The 23,065-nt window shown below is 39.8% G+C and overlaps 1 protein-coding gene across 2 annotated transcripts in view; it reads left to right on the forward strand.

Annotated features, from left to right (window-relative positions):
• The first annotated feature begins 1,315 nt into the window (after nt 1-1,315).
• DCLK2 (doublecortin like kinase 2) overlaps nt 1,316-23,065 on the forward strand; it is a 121,885-nt gene continuing 100,135 nt past the window's right edge. Inside the window, exons 1-3 of one of the 2 annotated variants that reach the window (XM_090287876.1) lie at nt 1,316-1,386; nt 1,957-2,426; nt 18,673-19,007. In XM_090287876.1, coding sequence (XP_090144002.1) covers nt 2,006-2,426; nt 18,673-19,007 — 756 coding nt within the window. In that variant the 5' untranslated portion in view covers nt 1,316-1,386; nt 1,957-2,005. Of the gene's footprint in view, nt 1,387-1,728; nt 2,427-18,672; nt 19,008-23,065 lie in introns of those variants that run through there. The other variant, XM_090287877.1, reaches the window with a different exon arrangement.

A 23,065-nucleotide genomic window follows, 5' to 3' on the forward strand; every position in this document is an offset into this window, starting at 1 on the left:
TTTAATTGGTTTGGGATCAGGCACATCATAGTCCTGGATCCAATTATCCTTCAGAAGTTTTCCCCTCGAAAAACTACATTGAAGTCTCAGATCAGCTCTGACTTCCCAGCATGCTCCATCCTGGTTCTAGAAGTCAGGTACATCCAGGTATGTCCATGAAACTGCCCTGGAGGAACGATGGGTACATGCCATTTTAGATTTGCTGTCTAGGGCCACTCAGAACCAGGTGCTGAATAACCCAAGGTTTCAGGGTAGTTTACACACCTCTTAGATTAGGACCAAACATTTTTTAGTTCCATTGTTCCCGGGTGGCAAAAGGAAAGTAACTAAGATTTGCACAAGCCTTTGGAAAATACACTTTACTGTTGACCAGACACTACTAAATTAAGCTTTCCAGTATGATGAGAGCTTACAAATGTTCGACGTATTATGTGGAAAGTAGCTGAAATTGGCAACATTAAGTACTACTTGAATGGAAGAGGTGGGGGAGGGGTGTGTGCAGAGATTGGGTGTATTTTGGCTTTGTTTTGTTGCTTCTTTTATTTCTTCCTTCCTCCCTTTATTTCTTCCTTTCTTTAACTGATGTAGCCCCAGTGACAAAAAAGAATGTCTGGTACATGGCATGCTCTTAATAAATCCCTCAAAAACCAACAACTTCTGATCATTCCTTCAAAGTTACTGAAGGTGCCATGTTAGTGAATGTGCAGTGGAAATTGTGGCGGCTGCTTTATCAAGGAATTTATAAATAAAGCTCCAAATCTGCTTTAAAAAATTAAAATTGGTGCCCAAGTTCAGAGCCATGTTTCAAATTTCTTTCCTAGTTTGGCCTAGGTTCCGCACTTGGTGGCTGGCTAAGGGATGTGATCCCTGCCCTTGAATCTCCTTCCTTTGTGTTTTTTTTTTTTTTTTTTTTTTCCCTTCCTGCGCGTCTACGCTTCCCAGGCAGAGGAGCGCGTGCAGGCGCTGTGCCCATTGGCGCGCGAGCGCGGCGCGGGTTAGTAGCTGTCAGGCGAGCGGGGCTGCCTAGGACCCAGGGGGAGCCGCTCCTCTCCGGCTGCGGCTCCTCCACGCCGACCGGTCCAGCCCCCTCCACCTCTCCCAGCTCCCTCCTTACTGGGTTTTGGCATCGCAAGGGGGCAGAAAGCCCTGCCATCCGTGACAGCGGGCCGGGCCGGCGGCTGGGGGATGCGGGAAGCGGTGCGGATGCTCGTGGGTGGGCCGGCCGCGGGAACAGCGCGCTGCTTTATTTCCCGCTAGGGCCTGGCTCTGTGGGAGGAAGGGGCCCCGCACGCCTCCCCCACCCCCCCGCCCAGCCAGCGCGCACCGCCCCACGGGCAGGGCGTGGGGACCAGGGCAGCAGCGGTCTGCAGCCGGGCCGGGGGCCGGGTGCGTGGGCGGGCCAGGCCGGGCAGAGCGCACCGCCCCCGCGGGTTCGCGGCACCGCTCCCACGCTCCCACCCCCCCTTCCCTCTCTCCCCTCCCTCCCCTCCCTCCCCTCCCCTCCCTCCCCTCCCTCCCCTCCCCTCCCTCTCCCTCTCCCTTCCTTCCTTCCCCGCAGCGCTCCGGGTAGCAGCCGGCGGATGCGAGCCGCACCGGGCGCCCGAGCTTTGTGTGCGCCCGCGGACCCGGGGCTAACCTTGGGCGGTCCAGTTCGGCGGCTCTCTGCCGGCTGGCCGGCGGGAGTTGTGAGGCGTGGCCGGGTGGAGGAGGCGCTTGGGGGCGGGGGGCGTGGGGCTCCCCGGCGGGCGGGACGGGCCGAGCCGGCGGCGCTGGACAATGAGCCGGGCAGCTCGACGCTGCGGCCACTTATAGGGGAGCGCTGGCGGGCCTGCGGCTCAGCGGCTCCACCTGCGAGGGGAGGGCGCGATGCCAGAGCCAGGTGTCCCGGCGCTTTAAGGCCCCTCGCGGCCAGGCGTGCCTGAGCTGCTGCTGGCAGTGACACCAGGCTACCTGCAGGTTTTGGCTGGGACGGTTTTTTTTGCGGGGAGCCCGCAGAGCAGCCTCGATGGCCAGCACCAGGAGCATTGAGCTGGAGCACTTTGAGGAACGGGACAAAAGGCCGCGGCCGGGGGCGCGGAGAGGGGCGCCCAGCTCCTCCGGAGGCAGCAGCAGCTCGGGCCCCAAGGGGAACGGGCTCATCCCCAGCCCGGCACACAGTGCCCACTGCAGCTTCTACCGCACGCGGACCCTGCAGGCCCTGAGCTCGGAGAAGAAGGCCAAGAAGGCGCGCTTTTACCGGAATGGGGACCGCTACTTCAAGGGCCTGGTGTTTGCCATCTCCAGCGACCGCTTCCGGTCCTTCGATGCGCTGCTCATGGAGCTCACCCGCTCCCTGTCGGACAACGTGAACCTGCCCCAGGGGGTCCGCACCATCTACACCATCGACGGCAGCAGGAAGGTCACCTGCTTGGACGAGCTGCTGGAAGGTAGGAGGGGAGGGCCCGGCGCGGCAGGTGCGGCCCAGCAGGTGCAGTAGCCGCATACCCGTCTACCCCGCGCTGGGGGGAGCCAGCGGGGTGTCTTCTAGGCGGCCACGGGAATTGTATAGTTGGTTATGCCTTCTTTCCCCCTGGGCTCTCTGTGTGGACCGCGCTCCTACCAATACCCTGACCTTCCCAAGAGATTTGTCTTTTAAAAAAAAGAAGAAGAAGAAAAGAAAAACATCTAAGTGAGCTTTGGGCTTTGGTGACATCTCTCAAAATTGGCCAACTTGTTTTTGTTTTGTTTTAGAAGTGCAAACTATTTGAAAAAGCGGCTCTCTCCGTTGAGGATCTGGGTAACCCTTTAGTTAGTAAGCTCTGGTGTGGACCTCAGTGTAGGCACCTGCGCAGAGCCAGCCTGTGGGGGCCTGTTGTACCTACTGTATTCAGAAGCTGTGGTTGTGAAAGGCTCGGGGTTGGCTCTGGGTTGGCTCCTGGTCTGGCAGCAGAAGTTGTATGAGGTCAGGAGGGGTGATCCTAGGCATTCAGTCTCAACCTTTGCTGCATTTTGGGTCACTGGGGACTTTTAAAAATATAAGTGCCTGTCACCCTCCCCCCTCCAAATCTCATGTTAGGATGTAATTGGTTTGGGGTGTGGTCTGGGCATCCGGAGTTGTAAAAGCTCCTCGTGTCATTTGAATGTGCAGCCAAGATTGAAGGGTGCTATGCTACAGGGTTTTCCACATTTGGTTGGTAATGAGGTGAATCAAGGTCAATCTCTCTTGGCTTCTCTTCCACTGAAATTAGCTAATTAGGATGATGATTAGAGGCCACTGGGATCGGCAGTTGGTTGTCAACTTCTTCACTCCAGTGTCAGCCATGCTTCACTTAAAAGGACTGATTGGTTGTATGTTGTATCATCCTTGAATTCCTCTAATACTTACTCTTCTTTCCTTTTAGGGGGAAAAAAGCATTACTAAGTACAGGCATACCTACGAGACATTGCAGGTTCAGCGCTAGACCATCTCAATAAAGCCAGTATGACAATAAAGCAAGTTGTAATCTTTTTGCTGGTGGAGGGTCTTGCCTTTATTTTGTAAGGAACAAGCACCTGTGAAGCACAATAAAGTGAAATGTCAGTAAAAAAAAAAAAAAAAGGCATATCTGTATAAGAACCTATTTCCAGATCTAAACAGCACCTGTAAAGATCAGATACACCCCAAATATTTGCTGACTGCGTGCTTACAGCCTGTGCTCTCATGCACCCTTCTTAATGCAAATGATACAGTCCATGGCAATATTGGCTTGGCGGGGAAAGGAAACTGCACTTGGAGCCAGTTGTTTTCCTTAAATCATTCCATCAGGTTCTTACATTACGTTCTCAAGGCATTGTGCCCATTTTACACACGGGGCCTTGCTCCGTAGTACCTGCGATGTAGACACTTAACATCTACAGTTCACCTCTAATACATTGATGTGGCCCCAGTGAGGAGTCCTGGAAGTTTTCCCTGCTCTGGCTAGAGGAGCATCCAGCCAAAACTAAGTTGGCTCTTCAGCCTGTGCGTGTGTGTGAGCAAATGGCACACATCCTTCTCGGTCTGTTCTGGTTTTAAAGGCTCTCCGAGGCGGTGAGGACAACCAGAGGAGTGTAAGTAAAATAAAGACAGTGTTAAAAGGGCTTTATCCTTTTCTATCTATGTTAAAAACTTAGAAGCAACATTTGTCTAGATAGTTTGAAACTGAGTAACACATTTTCTGACTGACCCAACACTAGATTAGCAGCCCTGTGGAGAGATCAAGGCAATGCCTATGGACAAAGCGCCCATTCCTCACATTCCCTTGGGATACAGTGCCTGGTGTGGTCTGAGGAGTTTAAAATCTTTCTCTGAAGTAAGTTTAACAGTGCATATGCTACATGAAATTAATGTACTCCAAAGATCAGTATCATCATAAGGGAGATAGCCAAGTGAACAGTATGCACATTAGTTAGTGAGGACACATATTGTACACTGAGTTTGTCATTACCCAGGCAATACATGGTCCCCTGAGTCTAATTCTCAAATTGTAGTTTCAACTGTACATGGAAGGTTGACACATTTTTTCCAATCAATCATTCATTCACTGATTTTTGGAGGATGGGACCTGTAGAGTCCCAATGATACCACCGTATGATAAAGGATGATATAACACGTATTTGCACAACAGAAATGTTTTCCTAATCTAGCCAGTTGCCTGCTTGTTTCAAGCAGTATTCAGTTACTGCAGAAGAAGAAACTTGTGTACTTTCGTCATAGTGGCATTCTCTCTGACAGTGGGTCTTTGTCTAAGTCTTGAATTTTCCGGTAATGAGTGGAATACCCTGTTGCAAGAGAGCTTTGAAGAAAGAACCATCAATGCTTAATATCAGTCATTCAAGAATTTAAATAGTTTCAACCTTTAATTAAAATTGTGTGCACCAGTGCTTATATTTGTCACGCAGAAAAACTTAGTTTTTGTTTTCTTCAGTAAAAGTGGGTCTGTAGTATTACCTATGTTGTCAAAATTGACTACTTTATTCCATCATAGTTCATCTTTTAAAATCAAGATTCTCTGATAGTCTTTTTTTTTAATACCATTATGTTTGACTGTCTTCTCTCTGCCTCTTCTACCCCATGAGGTTTGTAGTATAGAAAAAAAAATGCTTTTCCTAAAATGTTTTTAGTGAAGAATAGAGAAAGTGATGACTCAAGACTGCAGGTGTGAACACTCATTCAGAACCCCAATCCCATTGAACTCAGATGTCAGGAGACATTTGCATGGCCCAGATTGTTGTTTTCTACCCTTGACCTTGAGAGTCCCTGGCAACTAAAAATAGTGTTCAGGTGCTGGCTGGCCCTCCTCCTGTGCTACACTAGACCAGCAGGCATCTTCATCTTCAGCCTATTGGTTTACCTCACCATCCTGGATTAATTTCACTGAGTTGGTACTGGATACCCTGGTAATCCTGTTTATGCTGTAAGACAGGATGGGGACCTTCTCTCCATGGAGGACTGTTCATCATAACCGTCAATATTGGGAAAATCAGGTTGAGCTGTGTGAAGCTGCGAGCCAGCCAAGTTTGTATCACGTCTGATCCGTAACCGAGGAGGTCCAGATGACTCATTCTTAAATTCTCCTGTTTGGGGCTAAGAGTCAGAACACCTAGTCTTAATTTTGTCCCATGAGTGTCCCCCCTTACTGAATATTTTGGCTGTATTTATAAATTGCTGGTGTCCTACAGAGAGATGGCCAAAGGTAGTAGAAATGATGTTTGGCCAAGTCAGGATCCCTGGGTTCTACTCACTGTGGATGTCAGAAAAACTCACCTCAGTTCTCTGAGCCTCAGTGCCGTTTTCTGTTGAATGAAAGGTCGAAAGGGTGGCAGATCCCCTCTCTAAGTTAAGTCCCTACGTGCCCTTCCTCTACCTGGGTGGCTCTTTACTGAGTGTATGATGGCCTGGGCTGCCTTTCCCTCCCCAGAACCTGTCTTCCCCAAAATTGACAAGGCTGCAGAGGTCTCTCCTCCCAGCAGGGAGTGGGGATGTCTGGCTCAGATGAAGTGTCTGCCAGCAGCCAAAATAATTCGTTACTAGCTACTCGTCTCTGCCTCTCTGATTCCAAAGTAAATGTCGTTTTGTGTTATCTCTGCCCGTTACCCCTCAGCCAGCGGTAAATACGCTAATTGAATTATTTGGTGTGTGACACCTTTTATGATTTTGGTAAGTGGTACTTCCATTCTTCAAGTTAACTTTAAAATTCACATGAATTAATTTGAATTTAAGAAAAATAAGGTTCTAAAGAAATTAAGCACTTCCAGTTTCTAAGGTTCTCTTACTAAACCTAGTTTATTGAATGTGTTTGGTTTGGTCAGTCTCTTTGAAGATGTTAAACTAAAATACAGTTACTGAGAAAGTTTTACATAAACATGAACCTTTATAAGAACCCATATTATAGGTTCTTTCCTCATTGAAAGGTAGATTTTTATAGTAATAATAGAAACTGTGCTCTCCGAACTTCTTACAGAATTAGGTTTCTTTCCTCACTGTGAGTTGTAAAATATTTGCACGTATAAGTCAAAAGCTGTACACGTTAAATGCATATGTGATAACTGGACATGGCAGTTTAACATTGAACCTGAGGTCTGCAAAGCAGACCTCTAAATTTTTCAAGACCTGCTTCACACATCGTCTCTCCGTGAAGTCTCTTCCCAGGCCTCAGGGATATTGGTCTCAAATAGTTAATCGAGAGCATATTTGTTGTTTCGGGTGCCATGGGGTATAGGTTCTGACCTCAAGATGCTCACATTTAGAGGGAGAGAGTGAACAGGTACACACACACACACACACACACACACACACACACGTTTCAGTGGCCAGGATGATGAAACAAGCTTCCCAGAGGAATAGATGTTGGAAACAAGACCTGAGGTCAAGCTTATAACTCTTCCCTCTATTTCCACCATTTTTCTTTACCTCTGTTACAACACTTATCTTTATAATTAGTGGTGTATTGGGCCTGTCTTTTGCGCTAGACTGAGAGCATCTTGAGGTCAGGGATCTTGGACATGCAATAAATGCATTGAATAGTCCAGAAAATCATTTTACTTCTAAATAAACAATTATTACTTATAAATAAGTAATATATCTTACCTCTAAGTAAATACTATAGAAAATGATTTTATCTCCCCTGGATATCAAGGGAAATTTGTATGAATTAAGTTTGAGTAAGATGGTTCTTTATGTGAAAAAATGTATTTTGAAACATGCTTAGTCATCATTGCGGGGAGAAGGCCTCTCCCCTAATACCTGCTTCTATGAATTTGACTCTCTCATCTCGTGTACTTAAAATAGGGGGATTCAGAAATGAAATAATATGGCAGCAAATAAACTCTTTCCAGAGGTAATGAGAAGAGAAATTTTAATTTAAAGAATAATTCTGAAGGATTGGGGAAAGAAAGGGAATATTTGAGAGAGCATTTATAAGATTAGACTATGCCATAATGATGCTCTGATAATTATAAGAAAAGGTAAATATTTTGAGGTTTTAAACTCTGGAAATGAAGTTTTATGGTGCTGTGATGTGAAATAAAAGAAACCTGATTCCCTTGGGCAGTGGTGGTCAAACTGCTTTCTTCTTGCTGGGAGGTCCAGGGGAGTTCCCGTAGGTCTGTAGCTCCTAACTAGGTCTCTTGCTTCTCACCCCACCTGTTCATGCTCCCACAGCTTCTGTTTTTATGTCTTCTGATGAAATAAACAACTGCCCTAAGGATTAGGGATTCTTCTCTCCTCAGCATTGCCACCATTTATCACATGTTTTATATGCAGTCATTGTGTGAGGGACTTTATGTGTTTCATCGCATTTAACCCTTGTAATAGCTTGTGAAATATGGCTGCATTGGCACCCCATTTGGAAAATGAAGACTGCAGTAGTTCATCTGTCTCTGTAGGCATAAAGAAATTTCAGGGTGTTCCCTGTGTGTTTCCTGAAATAAAACATGTCACCTGCAAAGTAATGTCTCTGCATTCAGATTCTGCAGAGTTGCCTTACTTGACCTTGGTTTTTTCATCTGGTAAATGACAGACAGGTTAGGTAATTGCTAAAGCCCCTTTTGGCTTTAAAGTTCAGTGATCCTGGGAAATACTTCTGGCTCTGCCTGGCTCCATGTTCCTTTTTAAAAGTTGGCCAGGTTTTTTTTTTTTTTTTTTTTTTTTTAAATCAGATGTGGTTACCCAGGTTTAGCTGGAGTTCTTAGAACCCCCAATAGCTTCTAAAAGGATCTTCTTCAAAGAATGTTCTCAGGAGAGGAAAAATTACAAACCCAGTGATGGCTGGGACCCAGTCATCTCATTTATCTCTTTATCCCATGCTACAAATACTTCTGGCATGTGGTGTTTGATAATTTACTTTTGTGCCATATATAAGATATTTTAAAAGGTGGGAATAGGTGGATATAGGTATTTTAAAAGTTTGTCTTACTTAAGACAGCCAGTTGGACAGTTGACTAGATTGGCAGCAGTAGAATAAGTTTATGCAAAAGCTAAATATTCATTGCCCCTTCATATTTCAGTTTTTAAATGTGTTTTTACTCAAGAAAAAAAGATTAAATATAATAATTTATCACTTTCACTAGTGTCTGAGATGCCTGATTAATTTTTTCTTTAGACATCTGTCATAACCACATTCTTGTACCTTGATTACTATTATGTGTGTGTTTAAATCCCAGAATTACTCTATGCCCCCTAATGTTTTCAGTGTCTACTTTGAGTTGGTTCTCTGATACAGCTAACACTTAATTTTGTTTATATTTTGCATTTATTCTTAAGCAATGTCTTTAGCAAATTAACTTTATATATAGTTTTAATGCAGTCAGGTACTTTTTAAAATTCTATGAGTTGGAAGTATTTTAAGGCTAGAATTTTCATTTCTTAAAACACACTATAATTTTTATTCTAATCCAGAGTATTTTATTCTGGTGGTCATGTCTTCTGCAGCCTAAAGCAGTAGACTAATCATATTGTGTAATTTGTCAGAAGCTACTGTTGTGTAGACTGAAAGTATAAGAAAATAGTGGTTTGAGAGATCAAGTTAAGGACTTTTGATTATACTATAACATTTACTAACATCTTAAACAAAGTGACTAAAATAATCTGTAATTATGACCTACTATGTTGATTTCATTCTAAACACTTGTAACCAAAATATATATCACATTAGATATTTTTAAATGCTATGTATGTTTTACAAACTTCAGATTATTTTGTCAATTTTAAAATAACAATGTAATTCTTTCTTTAAAAAACAAAAGTGAGCTTTTATTGAGCACTTACTCTGAGCCTGGTGCTGATATTCATCTTCTTTATTTCTTAAAGGCAGTGATTGATACTCCTTTTCCAAATACCTTCACTCATCGTCTTGACCTTTTTACTTCACAGTATCTTGCTTCATCTGCTAAAACAATCAAGAAAAGCAAAAAGGACTTATGGAAACTTACTACTGGCTATACTCATGTTGGTCAAGCCTCTGTGTGAGAAAGAACTTGAGAGGAGTCCAATGCAAACTCATCTCTTCCTAGTTTAGTGATCAAGGCCAGTAGCCAGAAGATTCCATATGAACCTTATAAGGTACATAAAACACTGAGCAGAGAGTTCTAGCCTGCAGTGGCTCTTTGATAAATAGTAGTCGTCCCCGGCATCTTAAAACACATCTTGTGTCCATGTAACTCTTCCCTTCTCCGCCAGTAATTCTGCAGCCACCATTTGAAGCTACATGAGGTTCATCCTGCTTCTACATGGCAGCCCTTTGAACCAGTGTCATGCTTTCCTGTACCATTTCCCCTTCCCTCCCAGGCCCTAAACATCCCTCTTTTCTGGACAAACATCTGGTTTCTGAGTCCTTCATCACTTGCACTGAAGCTTTTCAGGCCATCCTCGTTATCAGTTCCTTTCTTAAAAGGAACTGATCTTAGAGATTTAAGGGATGAAGGGGGAGGTCTCCAGAAGTTGAGGAAACTCTGTCAAGGGAAGCCAGTTGATGCGCAGATGATGAGCTGATTGAAGGACTGACCCTATATTCATTATACCCCAGTTTATTGCAAATATTATTAGACACATTTTGGTCTGAAGTTCTCTCTCTCTCTCTCTCTCTCTCTCTCTCTCTCTCTCTCTCTCTCTCTCTCTCAATATCTTTAAGGTTGCAGTGTTTCAATTTTTAGCAATGTTTGGGATAATTAAAAATGAAAACAATGTAAAAATGTAATAGCCAAGTTATAGAAGCCCAGTGTTGTTTTGATTACTTTAATGACATTGTTACTTAAATATTTATAAATATAAAGGTAGGTGTACTTATGCATATAGGTCTTACAAACCCATACAACTCAAACTGTATAACCAGTGAAATGCAAAATAGCAACATAAAGCTACAGATACTATTTGCTCAGATTAAACTGTCATTTCTAATGTGATCATGGTGCCAGATACTGAGTTCTATGTGCTGTATTTCAGATGGCTATGTGGTGAGTCAGTTTTGCACTGCTAATCAGCCTTTATTCCTGCAGAGTAAAATCATGGTCTTCACTTGCTGTGCACATGTCTTTTACATATATTAAGTCCACTTTTTCCTCGTTAACTGCCAGCAGAGTTATACCACTTGATGCCTGGCTATTTTTGATTTCTCACAGTAACTCGACAGTTTAATTGTTTAGGGGTTATTGTGGTTTAGGTATTAAAACATATATATATATATATATATATATAAAACCATTGGAAGAGACATAAAGAATACATGACTATGAGAAATGAACACATTGAAAGCTCACAGGACAAGAGTACCCAACAGTGATGTGATTTTAAAGTTTTTGTTTTAAAATTGTGACACATATACCTACAGAAAGTTCATAAAACATACGTGAGTTATTGAGTTATTATGAGCATCAGCCATGTCAACAACCAAAACGTTGCTCATATCTGCGACACTCTCCCTGTGTCTCTTCCCAGTTGTAACTGCCCCGGGGTAGTAGTAGCCTGACTCCTGCTTTTCTTTATATTTTTGTGACCAATGAAGACATCTTAATCACTATAGTTAAGTTTGGTCTATTTTGAACTCTATAGAAATTGAATCCTACTGCATATATTCTTTTTTCTTATTTTAAATAATTTGTTTGCTTATTTATTTTTAGAGAGAGGGGAAAGGAGAAAGAAAGGGAGAGAAACATCACTGTGTGGTTGCCTCTCACTTGCGCCCCCAACTGGGGACCTGACGTGCAACCTAGTCATGTGCCCTGACTGAGAATCGAACCAGCGACACTTGGCTCGCAAGCCGACGCTCAATCCACTGAGCCACAGCAGCCAGGGCTTTGCATATAGTCTTTTGTCATCTTTTACTCACTGTTGCGGCACACAGCTTGCTTGTTCATTTTCATTTTCATTACTGTATAGTACTAATTATATGACCACACCATAATCTGTGATGGATATGTGGATTGATTCTCATATGTGGCTGTTGAGCAAGACTTCTATGAACATACATGTGTGTGTATGTATATACATAGAGAGATAATATATATATTCTGGTGCCCCTATACATTAATTTCTCCAGGGTGTTTTCCTGGGGTGGACTTCTGGGTCATATATTATATATGTTGTCAACTTATTGATAGTAATAATATTGTCAGTCCGTTTTTTTCTAAGTGATTGAACCAATTTTTAAAGTCCTTCCAGCAGTACATGAAGGTTCTATTGCTTTGCTTCCTTGTTGGTGGCGGGTAATGCTGCAGGTCAGTAAAAAAGAGGCAAGGCAGAGGGAGGAGGAGAGTTATTTCAGGTTTCTTGGAAGGAATGAGAATAAGAGCACATGATGAGTTTTGAAGGAAATTGCAAATGTGCTGGTATGATGCTAACCTAGAAAGCTGTGGGAAAGTGGTGGGGGATGAGACTGGAGGTGAGTGATGTGCCGAGGAGTTTGTCCTGCATTATAAAGGCAGAGAAGCAGGCAAGAGACATCAGGTCTGCATTTTACAAGACTTGCTGTGGCAGCTATGTGGAGGGTGAGGGGGTGAGGCCTGATGCCGGGAGTTTAATCCAGGGAAGATGAGAGAAGGCAGGGCTGGTGGGGGTGGATGCCAGCGGTGCTTAGACCGAAGTGAACTGTTTTGCTAATTCTGCTGGATGTGTAAAAAGAGGGAAGAGAAGCAGGGGTCTTGGTTTTTGCTTCTGTGACTATATAGGTGATGATTTTATGCAATAAGCTGTGCAAATCAGGAAGAAGAGAGTTTGAGGTCAGGATGGCAATAACAGGACATGGAATTAGTTTTAGACATGTAGCATGTGAGATATCCATAGATTATTTAGTAGAAATGTTCTGTAAGTGACTTGCACTCAAGAGAAAGGACCAGGCTGTGTGAGTTGTCAGGGTGTAGGTGGTGGTTGAAGCCCAGGGGTGGATGCAGCTGCCCATGGAGAATCTCAAGGGGTGAGGCACGCGTGCATGGGTGAGAGATGAGGATCTGGCAAAGCAGGCTGAGAGGGAGCAATCAAAGTAAGAGGTAAAAATACCAAGGAAATCAGGCCCTGGAAGCTAGGGAGAAAAGATCTGCAAGAAGAGAATCATGACTGGTGTCCAATGCCCTCCGAAAACATCAAGTGAAATTAAAAAGATGGCCTTCGAGTTTTGCAGTTAGAAAAGAAGTACTTGGGGATGAATCAGGGCAAGCAGTGTTTCAGCCGGTGGAGTGCAGGGAGAAGTGATGCCACAGTGGCCTAAGAGCAAATGCTGGGCAAGGAAGTAGAAAAGACAGATGAGGAGTGCTTTCGATTTTTAAAAATTATTTTTAAATTAAGTTCGTATTCAATGTTATTAGTTTCAGGTGTACAGCACAGTGATTAAAGATTTGTATAACTTTCAAAGTGACCCCCGCCCCGCCATAAGTCTAGTACCCACCTGGCATGGTGCATAATTATTACAATATTGTTGACTATATTTGTGTGTTCTAGTTTGTATATCTTAATTCCTTTACCTTTTTCACCCAGCCCCTCAACCTTCCTCTCATCTGGTAACCCTCAGTTCGTTCTCTGTATCTATGAATTTGTTTCTATTTTGTGTGTTCAGTTTTGTTCTTTTAGATTCCACATATAAGTGAAATCGTGTGGCATTTGTCTTTGACTGGTTTCACTTAGCATAATATCCTCATTTGTTATCACAAATGGCAAGGCTTCATTTCTTTTTATGGCCAAGTAATATTCCATTTTGTATATGTACCACATCTTCATTGTGCAATTGTCTATCGATGGACACTTAGGTTTCTTTCATATCTTGGCTATTGTAAACAATGCTACAGTGAAAATAGTGATTCACATACCTGTTTGGATTGGTGTTTTTTATTTTTTCAGATAAATACCCAGAAATGGGATTGCTGGGTTATATAGTAGTAGTTTTATTTTTAATTTTTAAGGAACCTCTGTACTATTTTCTGTAGTGGCTGCACCAATTAGCAGTCCCACCAACAGTGCACAGTTGTTCCCTTTTCTCCACATCCTTGCCAACACTTGTTTGTTGATTTATTGAAGACAGCCATTCTGACAGTGATATCTCATTGTGGATTTAATTTGCATTTCTCTGATGATTAGGTATGTTGAGCATCTTTTCATATGTCTGTTGGCCATCTGTGTGCCCTCTTTGGAGAAATGTGTACTGAAGTCCTCTGCCCATTTTTAATGGGCTTCTTTAGGTATTTTGCTGTTAAGTTGTATGAGTTTTTATCTATTTTGGTATTAAGCCCTTATGGGCTATATCATAAGCAGGCGTCTTCTCCCATTCAGTAGGTTGCTTTTTCATTTTGTTGATGGTCTCCTTTGCTGTGCAAAAACTTTTTAGTTTGATTTAGTCCCATTTATTTAATTTTTCTTTTGTTACTCTTGCCCAAGGAGACATATCCAAAAAATATTACTAAGAGCAATGTCAAATACTTTATTGTCTATCTTTTCTTCTAGGGGTTTTATGGTTTTGGGTCTTACATTTAAGTCTTTAACCCATTTTGAGTTTATTCTTGTGTTTTGTGTAAGGAAGTGGCCAAGTTTCATTATTTTGCTTGTCTCTGTCCAGTTCTCCAACACTGTAGATTGAAGATACTATGTTTACCCCATTGTCATAGATTAATTGGCCATATAGGCATGGGTTTGTTTCTGAGTTCTCTATTCTGTCCCATTGTTCTATGCATTTGTTTTTATGCCAGTACCATCCTGTGTTGATTATTATAGCCTTGTAGTATAGTATGATATCAGGTAGTGCGTAAACCTCCAACTTTGTTCCTTTTTCTCAAGAATGTTTTGGATATTCGGGGTCTTTTGTGGAGTGTTTTTTAACTTGGGAGTGAATGGAAGCCAAAAGCACATCAGGCTAGTGGGATGAAGAATGAAGAGCGGGAAGGAACTGTGTGTGTGTGTGTGTGTGTGTGTGTGTGTGTGTTTAAGGTTGGGGGGCACTATGTATAATCCTGTAGTGAGGGCTGTCTAGTTCAATGGAGGAGGAAATCTCAGCCTGAAGACTCAAGTCCTGGTGAATGGACTTAACGTTGAATAGGAGGAGGGTACCCTCATCACTGAAAAGGGAGACGAGGTGGGAAAAATTGGCACAGACTGAAATATATTTGTAGGGATGAAGGTTTTCAGAGAACAAGAAATTTGCGAGTTCCTAGTTTTTAATAGCCTCTTGCGAGTTCCTAGTTTTTAATAGCCTCTTGCCTCTTAAATAGGAGACAGTTGATTTGATTAAGGATGAAAATTAATTGTTGAGAAGTATCCAGGTTGTATTACACAGTTGTGGACGCTTAGTCTGTCAACCTGCTAAATATAAAGTAAAACAAAATGTCTTTGAACAAATTTCAATGGGAAAAAGCCGTGACCATGCCACTGGAGAGAATCTTAAAGGAAATTGAAAAACGTTCTGTTTTGTACCATGCTTGAAAACTATTAAGTTGGATAACCTGCTCTTGCTTCTGTCCATTCTCTTTCTGTACAGAAAGCAAATCCTCTTTGTAGTATTCACATGGTCATAGTTTTCAAAATTATTTCCTCTTGGTATCTTATGGTCAAAGAACTGTTATTAAAGAGAGAGAATATATCTCAATTCTCTTCAGCCAAAGACCACCAGGAACCCACCTCTAGTTGGGCTTATTATTCACGGCAGCAAGGCTGCATGGAAATAGCATGATACCCTGTGGTGTCCCAGGAAGAGAGTGTTAGACATGTCATAGAATTGGGGTTCCAGTTGAATGATTTCAGGGAGACTCTAAGGAAGCAAGAACTCATTCTGTACTGAGTGCTGTGAGAAGCAAGGGCATTTCTATAATTGAGTATCTCATTAAATCTTATAGGGAGGACAAAGTAGATTGAGGGAAAAGCTCTAATTGGTAAAGAAGTGACAGCCACTCATTGAGTGTGAGAAGAGAATATTTGGTATTGTGTGGGTTTCAGAATGACCTTGTTTTTGTGTCACTTTATCATAGTCTCAGAGTGACTTTGTTTGACATAGATATTCTGTGAAATTATGTCCCACAGAAGAACACAGGTCTGACTGTGTCAGACCAGCTTGTAATAACACTGAGTCTAGCTATGACTGTCAGATCAGTTCCAGACTTCAAGGACTGCTTGATTTTCCTCATATGTATCCTACTTAACTGTAATTTTTAATGAGATCTTATTCTTTCCTTGCTTTGACAAGTACAGTATTAGCATGTATTAGTAAGAGTTAAATAAATTCTCTCATAATGCATTTTCTCAGTATATCAAGACTTTTATTTTAGAAGCTGCTTTTTCAGCCATGTCAGTAACTTAAAATGTACTTCCATTTGGAAAACTTGTTATATTTCTGAGGAATGAGCAGAAAACAGAAGGTTCTTAACATTGATCCAGGTGGGAAGTGGTTAGTGATGGGGGCCTGCTGGTGGGTCACTTTCTGAAGTATTTATAGGATAGAGTGGATAGAACTTGATGGCAGGATGTAGTATGTAGGGAACCAGAAGAATGAAGGATGACGCCGAAGTTCCTGGCTGATGAGTTTGGGTAGGAAGTGAAATTGTTCTTCAGGATGGGGGAGGAAGGAAATGATGTCAAGGTGGCAGGAAAGGAACAAATCTCAAACAAGAACCCATACAGTATCATGAACCTGGTTGCGGGGAGGCCGATTGCTTCTAATCAAGCTTGTAGGTGCCTAGTATCTAACAGAGAATAATAATTACTGTTTGATTAACAAACAACAGGAGCTGGAACTGCCCAAGGAACCAAAATCTTAAATTCTTTTGTCAGCATATAGGCAAATATCTCCCGGTAGACAAATCTATGTAAGTAACAAAATTATAATCAGATTGCTTGATCTGGGTGGGGACATAACAGGGGAAGCTAGCCTGGGTATCGTGGTGGCTGATATCACCAAAGCATGACATCTGTGTTGTAGGGTTTTATGTGTCTCAAATAAAGAAACTCAAGTCTGGCATCAAAACCATGTTCTGAGCATCCATGTTGAAATATTATGTGCCAAGGATGCCGAAGTGGGTTTCATACCATGTCAGCACATAATAGGTACTCAGTGCATATTGTGAAGGGGAGTCTAGGCTTAACAGAAGAGTACTCTATGAGTTATTATTCATGTCTCCTGTTTATGTGGAAAAGGGGTGAGGCTCTGCTTAGCAGGCGTTGGCCAGAACCTGGTTCAAAACTTTACATGGTGTGGAACTAATGAAGGAGTTTTAAATAGAAACATTATGAAGGGAGGAAGGGGGAGAAAGAGGGAAGTAAAATTTATCTGTAAATATACAAACAAATTAAAAGACAGGCTTCCTTTGTCTATTTTCATTCGGACATTCTGAACCTGTGTACAGAGGCAAAATATAGACAAATTTAAAAGGCAGCTCTCCTGGTTAATGTGTCAACGGTGCAGACACTAGGTTGGTCAAGGAAATCTGACATACTAAATTTCTCTTTGTTTTGTTTCTTTTTGCCATTATCTTTTCTCTTTATATTGGGAAAGGCTTCTTCTCCAGCTGATTTCTCTCTGTTCTTAAAAAAAAAAAAAAATCACCTTCTCTAACTAAGGTCTCTCTTTTTTATTTCATTTTAATATTTTGGATCAGAACAAACAATTGAATTTTTATCATAGATAAAATTAGTAAGAGCTTTTCAGTATGAGTTGCTTTCTCTATAAAGTTAAAATCATCATTTTCTATTTTTGCTCATTAATATACACATGTGCTATATAGTTCTATTTTATTAAATTTATACCTATTTTGAAATTGTGACATTGTCCCAGATGATTACACTATGAAAAATGATTTAGATTAATCTATAGAGAGGGGGAAAGTATCTCTACATGGTGACGATTGGGCTAGATTTTGAAATACTGGTGTGGATGCAGCACTAAAGCCTATGATTGGTTCCCTAGTTTTTTGTTTGTTTGTTTGTTTTGACAGGGGCCCAATTATACCTTTAAATAGAAAACATGTCTCCACTTTTTGGGCCCTGTTGTATGCTTGATCTGTAATTGAATTTTTCATGTGTCTTTGGGAGCATTTAAGATCGTCAGTAATCAGGATTTCAAAAACATCCTGGTAATAGTTAAATATAATATTTATATTAATAGGTTTTCCTCAGGACTTCTCTTTCACTATTTTGTCTATTTTATTTTAAATGTTCACAGCATTTAAAGGTTGCATCATATAATTAAAATATTAAGAATGAGACTATTATACAGAGAAAGTGAAAAAATAATGGATTGTTTTTGAGTTAGAAGATGTCTTAGAGAAAAATCTTAGAGTGTACCTCTCTTATCTTGTATGCCAAAAAGTGAAGACTAAAAGAAATGAGTTCTGAGTCTCCCAAAAGAAAAAATATGATTTAAAAACATATAGTTATGCTTGTTCAATGAAAAAATATTTTTCATTATAATTTTGGGACATAAAATTAATGAACCTTGACTCACTAAACCAATCCACAAGTAGTATAGTTTTTGTTTTTCTTAATAAAAATTGAGCAGAAGACTATATTCGTAATGAACAGTTCATTTTAACAACTTAATATCCTTTCCCATTTAAATAGATATAGGAAAGGTTATCTATTTCAATTAATTATTTTAAATTCACATTCTTTAATTAAGAAAAAATGCCTGAGTATGTTTCTTTGAGCTGTCAAAACTCTCCTTCCTTTTTGTGGTGCTCCATTAATAGAGTAAATTATTCTGTAACTGAACATAATTTATTCAGCTAAGTGAAGACGTAGTAATTATTCTTTGATTAGGACTGAAATATATAATTGGAAGAAGGAGGAAAATAGCCTTCTGAATATGAATATATTATTTTGTGATATAATGATTTCCAGATGAAATTTAAAAAATCAAATTAGTTAATGGACTTTGGAATTAGGAAGTACTTTAGAATTCATCTGGTTCAACAACTTCATCTTATTGATAATGATATTGAGACCCAAAGTGCAAGGAAATTACCCAAGATGACACTTTTGATCAGAACAAAACCCAGGCCTCTATTGTGTCTTTGTCCAATGTTTTTCACTCTACGATGCATGTTTTTCCTAAAACCCATCTAGATGCTGTAAAAGACAAAGGGAGGGTGCGGAGAATGCCAAAGGAGAAGGATGGGAACCTGTCAGATTTAGGAGTCCACTTACTGGGACTCCAGCATTTGTTCTTCCATGGTGGGGAAATCATGCTAATAAAACCGATTTTTGCTTTTTAGGTGAGAGTTACGTGTGTGCGTCAAATGAACCATTTCGTAAAGTTGATTACACCAAAAATATTAATCCGAACTGGTCTGTGAACATCAAGGGTGGGACAACCCGCACCTTGGCGGCTCCCTCCTCTGTGAAAAGTGAAGTGAAGGAAAGTAAAGATTTCATCAAACCCAAATTAGTGACTGTGATTCGAAGTGGAGTGAAGCCTAGAAAAGCTGTGCGGATCCTTCTAAATAAGAAGACTGCTCATTCCTTTGAACAAGTCTTAACAGATATCACCGAAGCCATTAAACTAGACTCAGGAGTGGTCAAGAGGCTCTGCACACTGGACGGAAAGCAGGTGAGATGTTTCCAGCCCTCTGCTCGCCATCTGACTTTTAAATTCCCCTTGGTGATTACATGTCTGACATCATGAACTTTGTAGTCTGCTAGATATTAGTTTGGTAGTCCTGCTTGAGAGATGTGTATGTGTGTGTGTGTTTGCCTTTATCATGAAAAATATAAGTGCCTCACCTGTCTGTTTACCCCACATGTCTCAAAAGTGTATGTAAAGAAATCTATACTTCTTGTGGTCACTAGAAGGGAAATGTAAATTTCTGAGGGAAAAGTGTAAGTGGAAGTGGCTTCCTGCATGAAGTGGGATGTTCTTTAAGAATAAGAACATCTATTGACTAGTAGAGTCGCTATGGGTGTAGGTAATCCACAAGAGTCAAAATTAAACATTTTTTGGAAAAGCCCTTCCTCTCCACTCAGGTATAATAAGGGAAATGCATTTAAAGAAAGTACTTTCATAGGAATGTCCACATGAATTTCATAGGGAAGGATACAGATAATTAATCAGCATTTCTGAAAAAAGTACACAAATTACACAGGAAAATGCATGGCAAATTATAGTAACAATATGCCAGGAATGCTAATGGGCTAAAAAAAAAAAAAAAAAAAAAAGAATTTGGGAAAATTGCAAGAATGCATGAATAGCAGTTACACAAATATCGAGTTTTGCCACAATCAGATTATCGTTCCTAAAAAGAAACATGTGGTTTCTGAAGTGTAGTTTTCTCTAATTACAATAAGGTTAAATTGTTTATATTTACATTGTATAAACATAGTTTCCATCATTCAATTTGTTTCTTCATTTAATTTTGTTTCTTCTCTTGAAAATCACTTACTTTGAAGCGTTTGGCTCATGTGGTGCTGCAAGTGAATACTATGGAATACTGGAACGGTGTCTTCTGGGGGTAAAAGTAGTTTCCTGAGACCACGTCTACTTACTGGGTTGCTTTCTGAATCATTAACAAAATTTTTAAAGTAGGTTCTAAAAATCCCAGTAGCATATAATGAAGTTATGACTTTTCTAATTAATTAAATAAGTGAATAGAAGGACGCCTGCCCCAAGATAGGTTCCTAATATGGCTGGTAACAGACACTTCACAAGTTGAGTAAATAGTACAGTACCACACAAAACTCTACAAGATTTATTCTGCAAGTAAGTAAAAGTGAGTTAGACAACACTATAGGAGATTTGATAAGTGTACAAAGGGAAGACAGGAACTATAGAGACAAATATTTAAGATGCCTAACGAAAAGAAAAATGAAAATCCTAAGTATATTAAATTAGAAAACCTAAGTGGCATATAAAAGTACATACAGTTGAGATTTAAAAAATTGAAACTCAGTGCCCTGACCCCTGTGGGTAAGTTGGTTAGGTGTCATCCATCAAAGCAAAAGAGTGCCAGTTTGATTCCCAGTCAGGGCACATGCCTGGGTTGTGGGTTCGGTCCCTGTTGGGAGGCATATGAAAGACAACCGATTGATGATTCTCTCTCACATCACTATTTCTCTCCCTTGCTTTCTCACAACCTTTTCCCTCTTTCTAAAAGTAAGTAAATCTTTTTAAAAATTTTGAAGCTTAGATTTGGAAATCTTCAAATGAATGTTCTTTAGGGAAATTTTAAGTTAAATAAGGAAGTTGAATACCTTATTGAAATAATAATCATTAAAATTTTAATAGTTATCCAAAAAGTGTCTTCAAAAAGCCCCAGACTAGAAATATTTATATGTGAAAATGTTAACTAAAGCACAATCATCAGCATATTAAAGAATAATACACTGCAATGAGTAAGACTTATGACAAGAATTCAAGGATGGCTCTCTGTTAGAAAACGTGTTGCTCTGGCCAGTTGGCTCAGCTGGCTAGAGTATCATCCCATACACCAAAAAAGGTCACGAGTTCACTTCCTGGTCAGGGCACATACCTAGGTCATGGGTTTGATCTCCAATTGGGGCTCAAACAAGGGGCAACCAATTGCCATCTGTGTATCTATCTCTCTCTCTCAAACCAATAAACATGACAGGTGAGGATTAAAATTAAATTAATTAATTTTTTTAAAAGAAACCTGTTAATTCATGGGATTTAGAAGATAAAGTTAAAGCATATGTAATTCAAAAAAGATGTCAAAAAAGCATTTGACAAAATACAAAATCTATATTCAATTAGAAATTTAACAATAAAAATGGGGAATTCTCTAAAAGACTTAAACAATCCTATATACAAATGAGATACTGGAAGTATTTCTATAATAATCAGATCTAAGGTAAGGAAGCTTGATACCATGAGTATTCAACACTCTTCCTGGTTTTTATTTATAGTTTAATAGCAATTTCAATAAGAATCTAAATGAGTTTTTGGAAGGGGGCTGAAGGGATACCCAACAAAGTGATTTTAAAAGTTAATCTGGAAAAATAGGAAGGAAAATTTTGGAAATAATGATTAATGGGCTCTCATGCTACCAGATATTAAATCGCCATTCTCATACTATACCAAAAATACATTCCAGGTGTTTCAAATATATAGATGTCAAAATGGAACAAAAGAACTAAAGGAAAAGATGTCAATAGTTATGTTGAAATGGGAAAGGTTTTTCTAAGCATACAAGTAGTGGGAAGATTACAAAGGGAAATGTTGGATAGACAACATCAAAATTAGAACTTTCAAATGTCATGGAAGGGTTGTGTATTTTTATTTTGTTATAGTGGTTTAATATGAAAAAAATACGGCAATGGCAAGATGAATCAAAGATGAAACAGACAATTTGCAAAGGTAGAATTATAAATACTAAGTATAAAAAAGTTCAATCTCACTAAATAAATATGAATTAAAGCAGTGAGATGTTATTTTTAATATTTAGAATTGACATGTTTTTGAAAAAGAAAATGTCCATTATTTTTTTATATGCAATGAATTGGCATTCTTACAGAATGATGGAAGTGAAAATGTCATAATCTTCATGGAAAGCAGTTTGTTTTGTACAACTATACAAATGTTCTTACTCTTTGAACTAATAAATTAACATACAGGAATTTATCCTAAAGGACCTGAGATGCAAACATAATTATGCATGAGAATTCATCCCAGCAATAAGAGCAAAAGCTTGGAAACAATTTAAAATCCCTAAAGAAGAAAATAGTTAAATAATATTACTATAGAATTCATAGGAGTGGTCAATGAAAATTATGTTTGGGTGACTGTGAAGACATGGGATAATGTTAAGGGCAAAAAGAAAGAAGAAGAACTCTGTGGTATGGTTTCAGTTTTGTGATGAGAAAGAAAAGGAAAGTAGAGAAAGAATTTAAAAAAAAACTAATACAGAAGAAAACACAAAATTATAATTACCATCAGAAATCCAGTACTTGCAGTTTTGATTTCTACTCCTTCTTCCTCATGTCTCTTTAAAAGCAAAAACTCAAGCACTGAGAAAGAAAACAAAGACTGATTTCAATCAGATATTGTGGAAATTAAAACATTATGAGTTAATCCTTGAAATTTTGGCATATGGTTATAAAATATTACAAGCATCACTTTTGTCACTGTTTATGTCTAAATATTTTGCCTGTGCAAAGAGATACTTTTAAAATTTCAAATAAATTGTTTCTTTTGGAAAAAATATATATTTTATTTTTAATAGACATGACTTTGGATATTGTATTTTCAGAGTGCCAGGTATCCTTCAAAGCTCTAGTTTTCTTGGCACTGACTCAACATCTGTACTCTAAGTGGACTTGCTTTTTAAAACTTCATCTGTTTTTTGGTTGCTATTTGTCATAAATATAAAGAGAATGTTAAATATTGCTTTGAAGTAGCATAAGAAATTAGTCATATGCTTAAAATTAATACAAATCTTCAAATGGGCAGTGTTCGTTCTGATTTTATTTTATACTTTTTTTTATGGGTATGTAAAACTATCTGCTCTCTGAAAATTCTCAAGAGAAGGACAGATTTTTAGGCGACGAGAAAGGAATGAGAAGAAAACTAGGATCTGTTAATGAGTTGTTCCTGCACTAAAGTTTAAGCCATCTGCCTCGACTTTTATGTTCCTTCCTATTCAGGTTTGTCACTTT

This window comes from Furipterus horrens, unplaced genomic scaffold (assembly GCF_987537825.1).
Source record: "Furipterus horrens unplaced genomic scaffold, mFurHor1.1.pri manual_scaffold_10, whole genome shotgun sequence".
In the NCBI taxonomy this organism is placed as follows: domain Eukaryota; kingdom Metazoa; phylum Chordata; class Mammalia; order Chiroptera; family Furipteridae; genus Furipterus; species Furipterus horrens.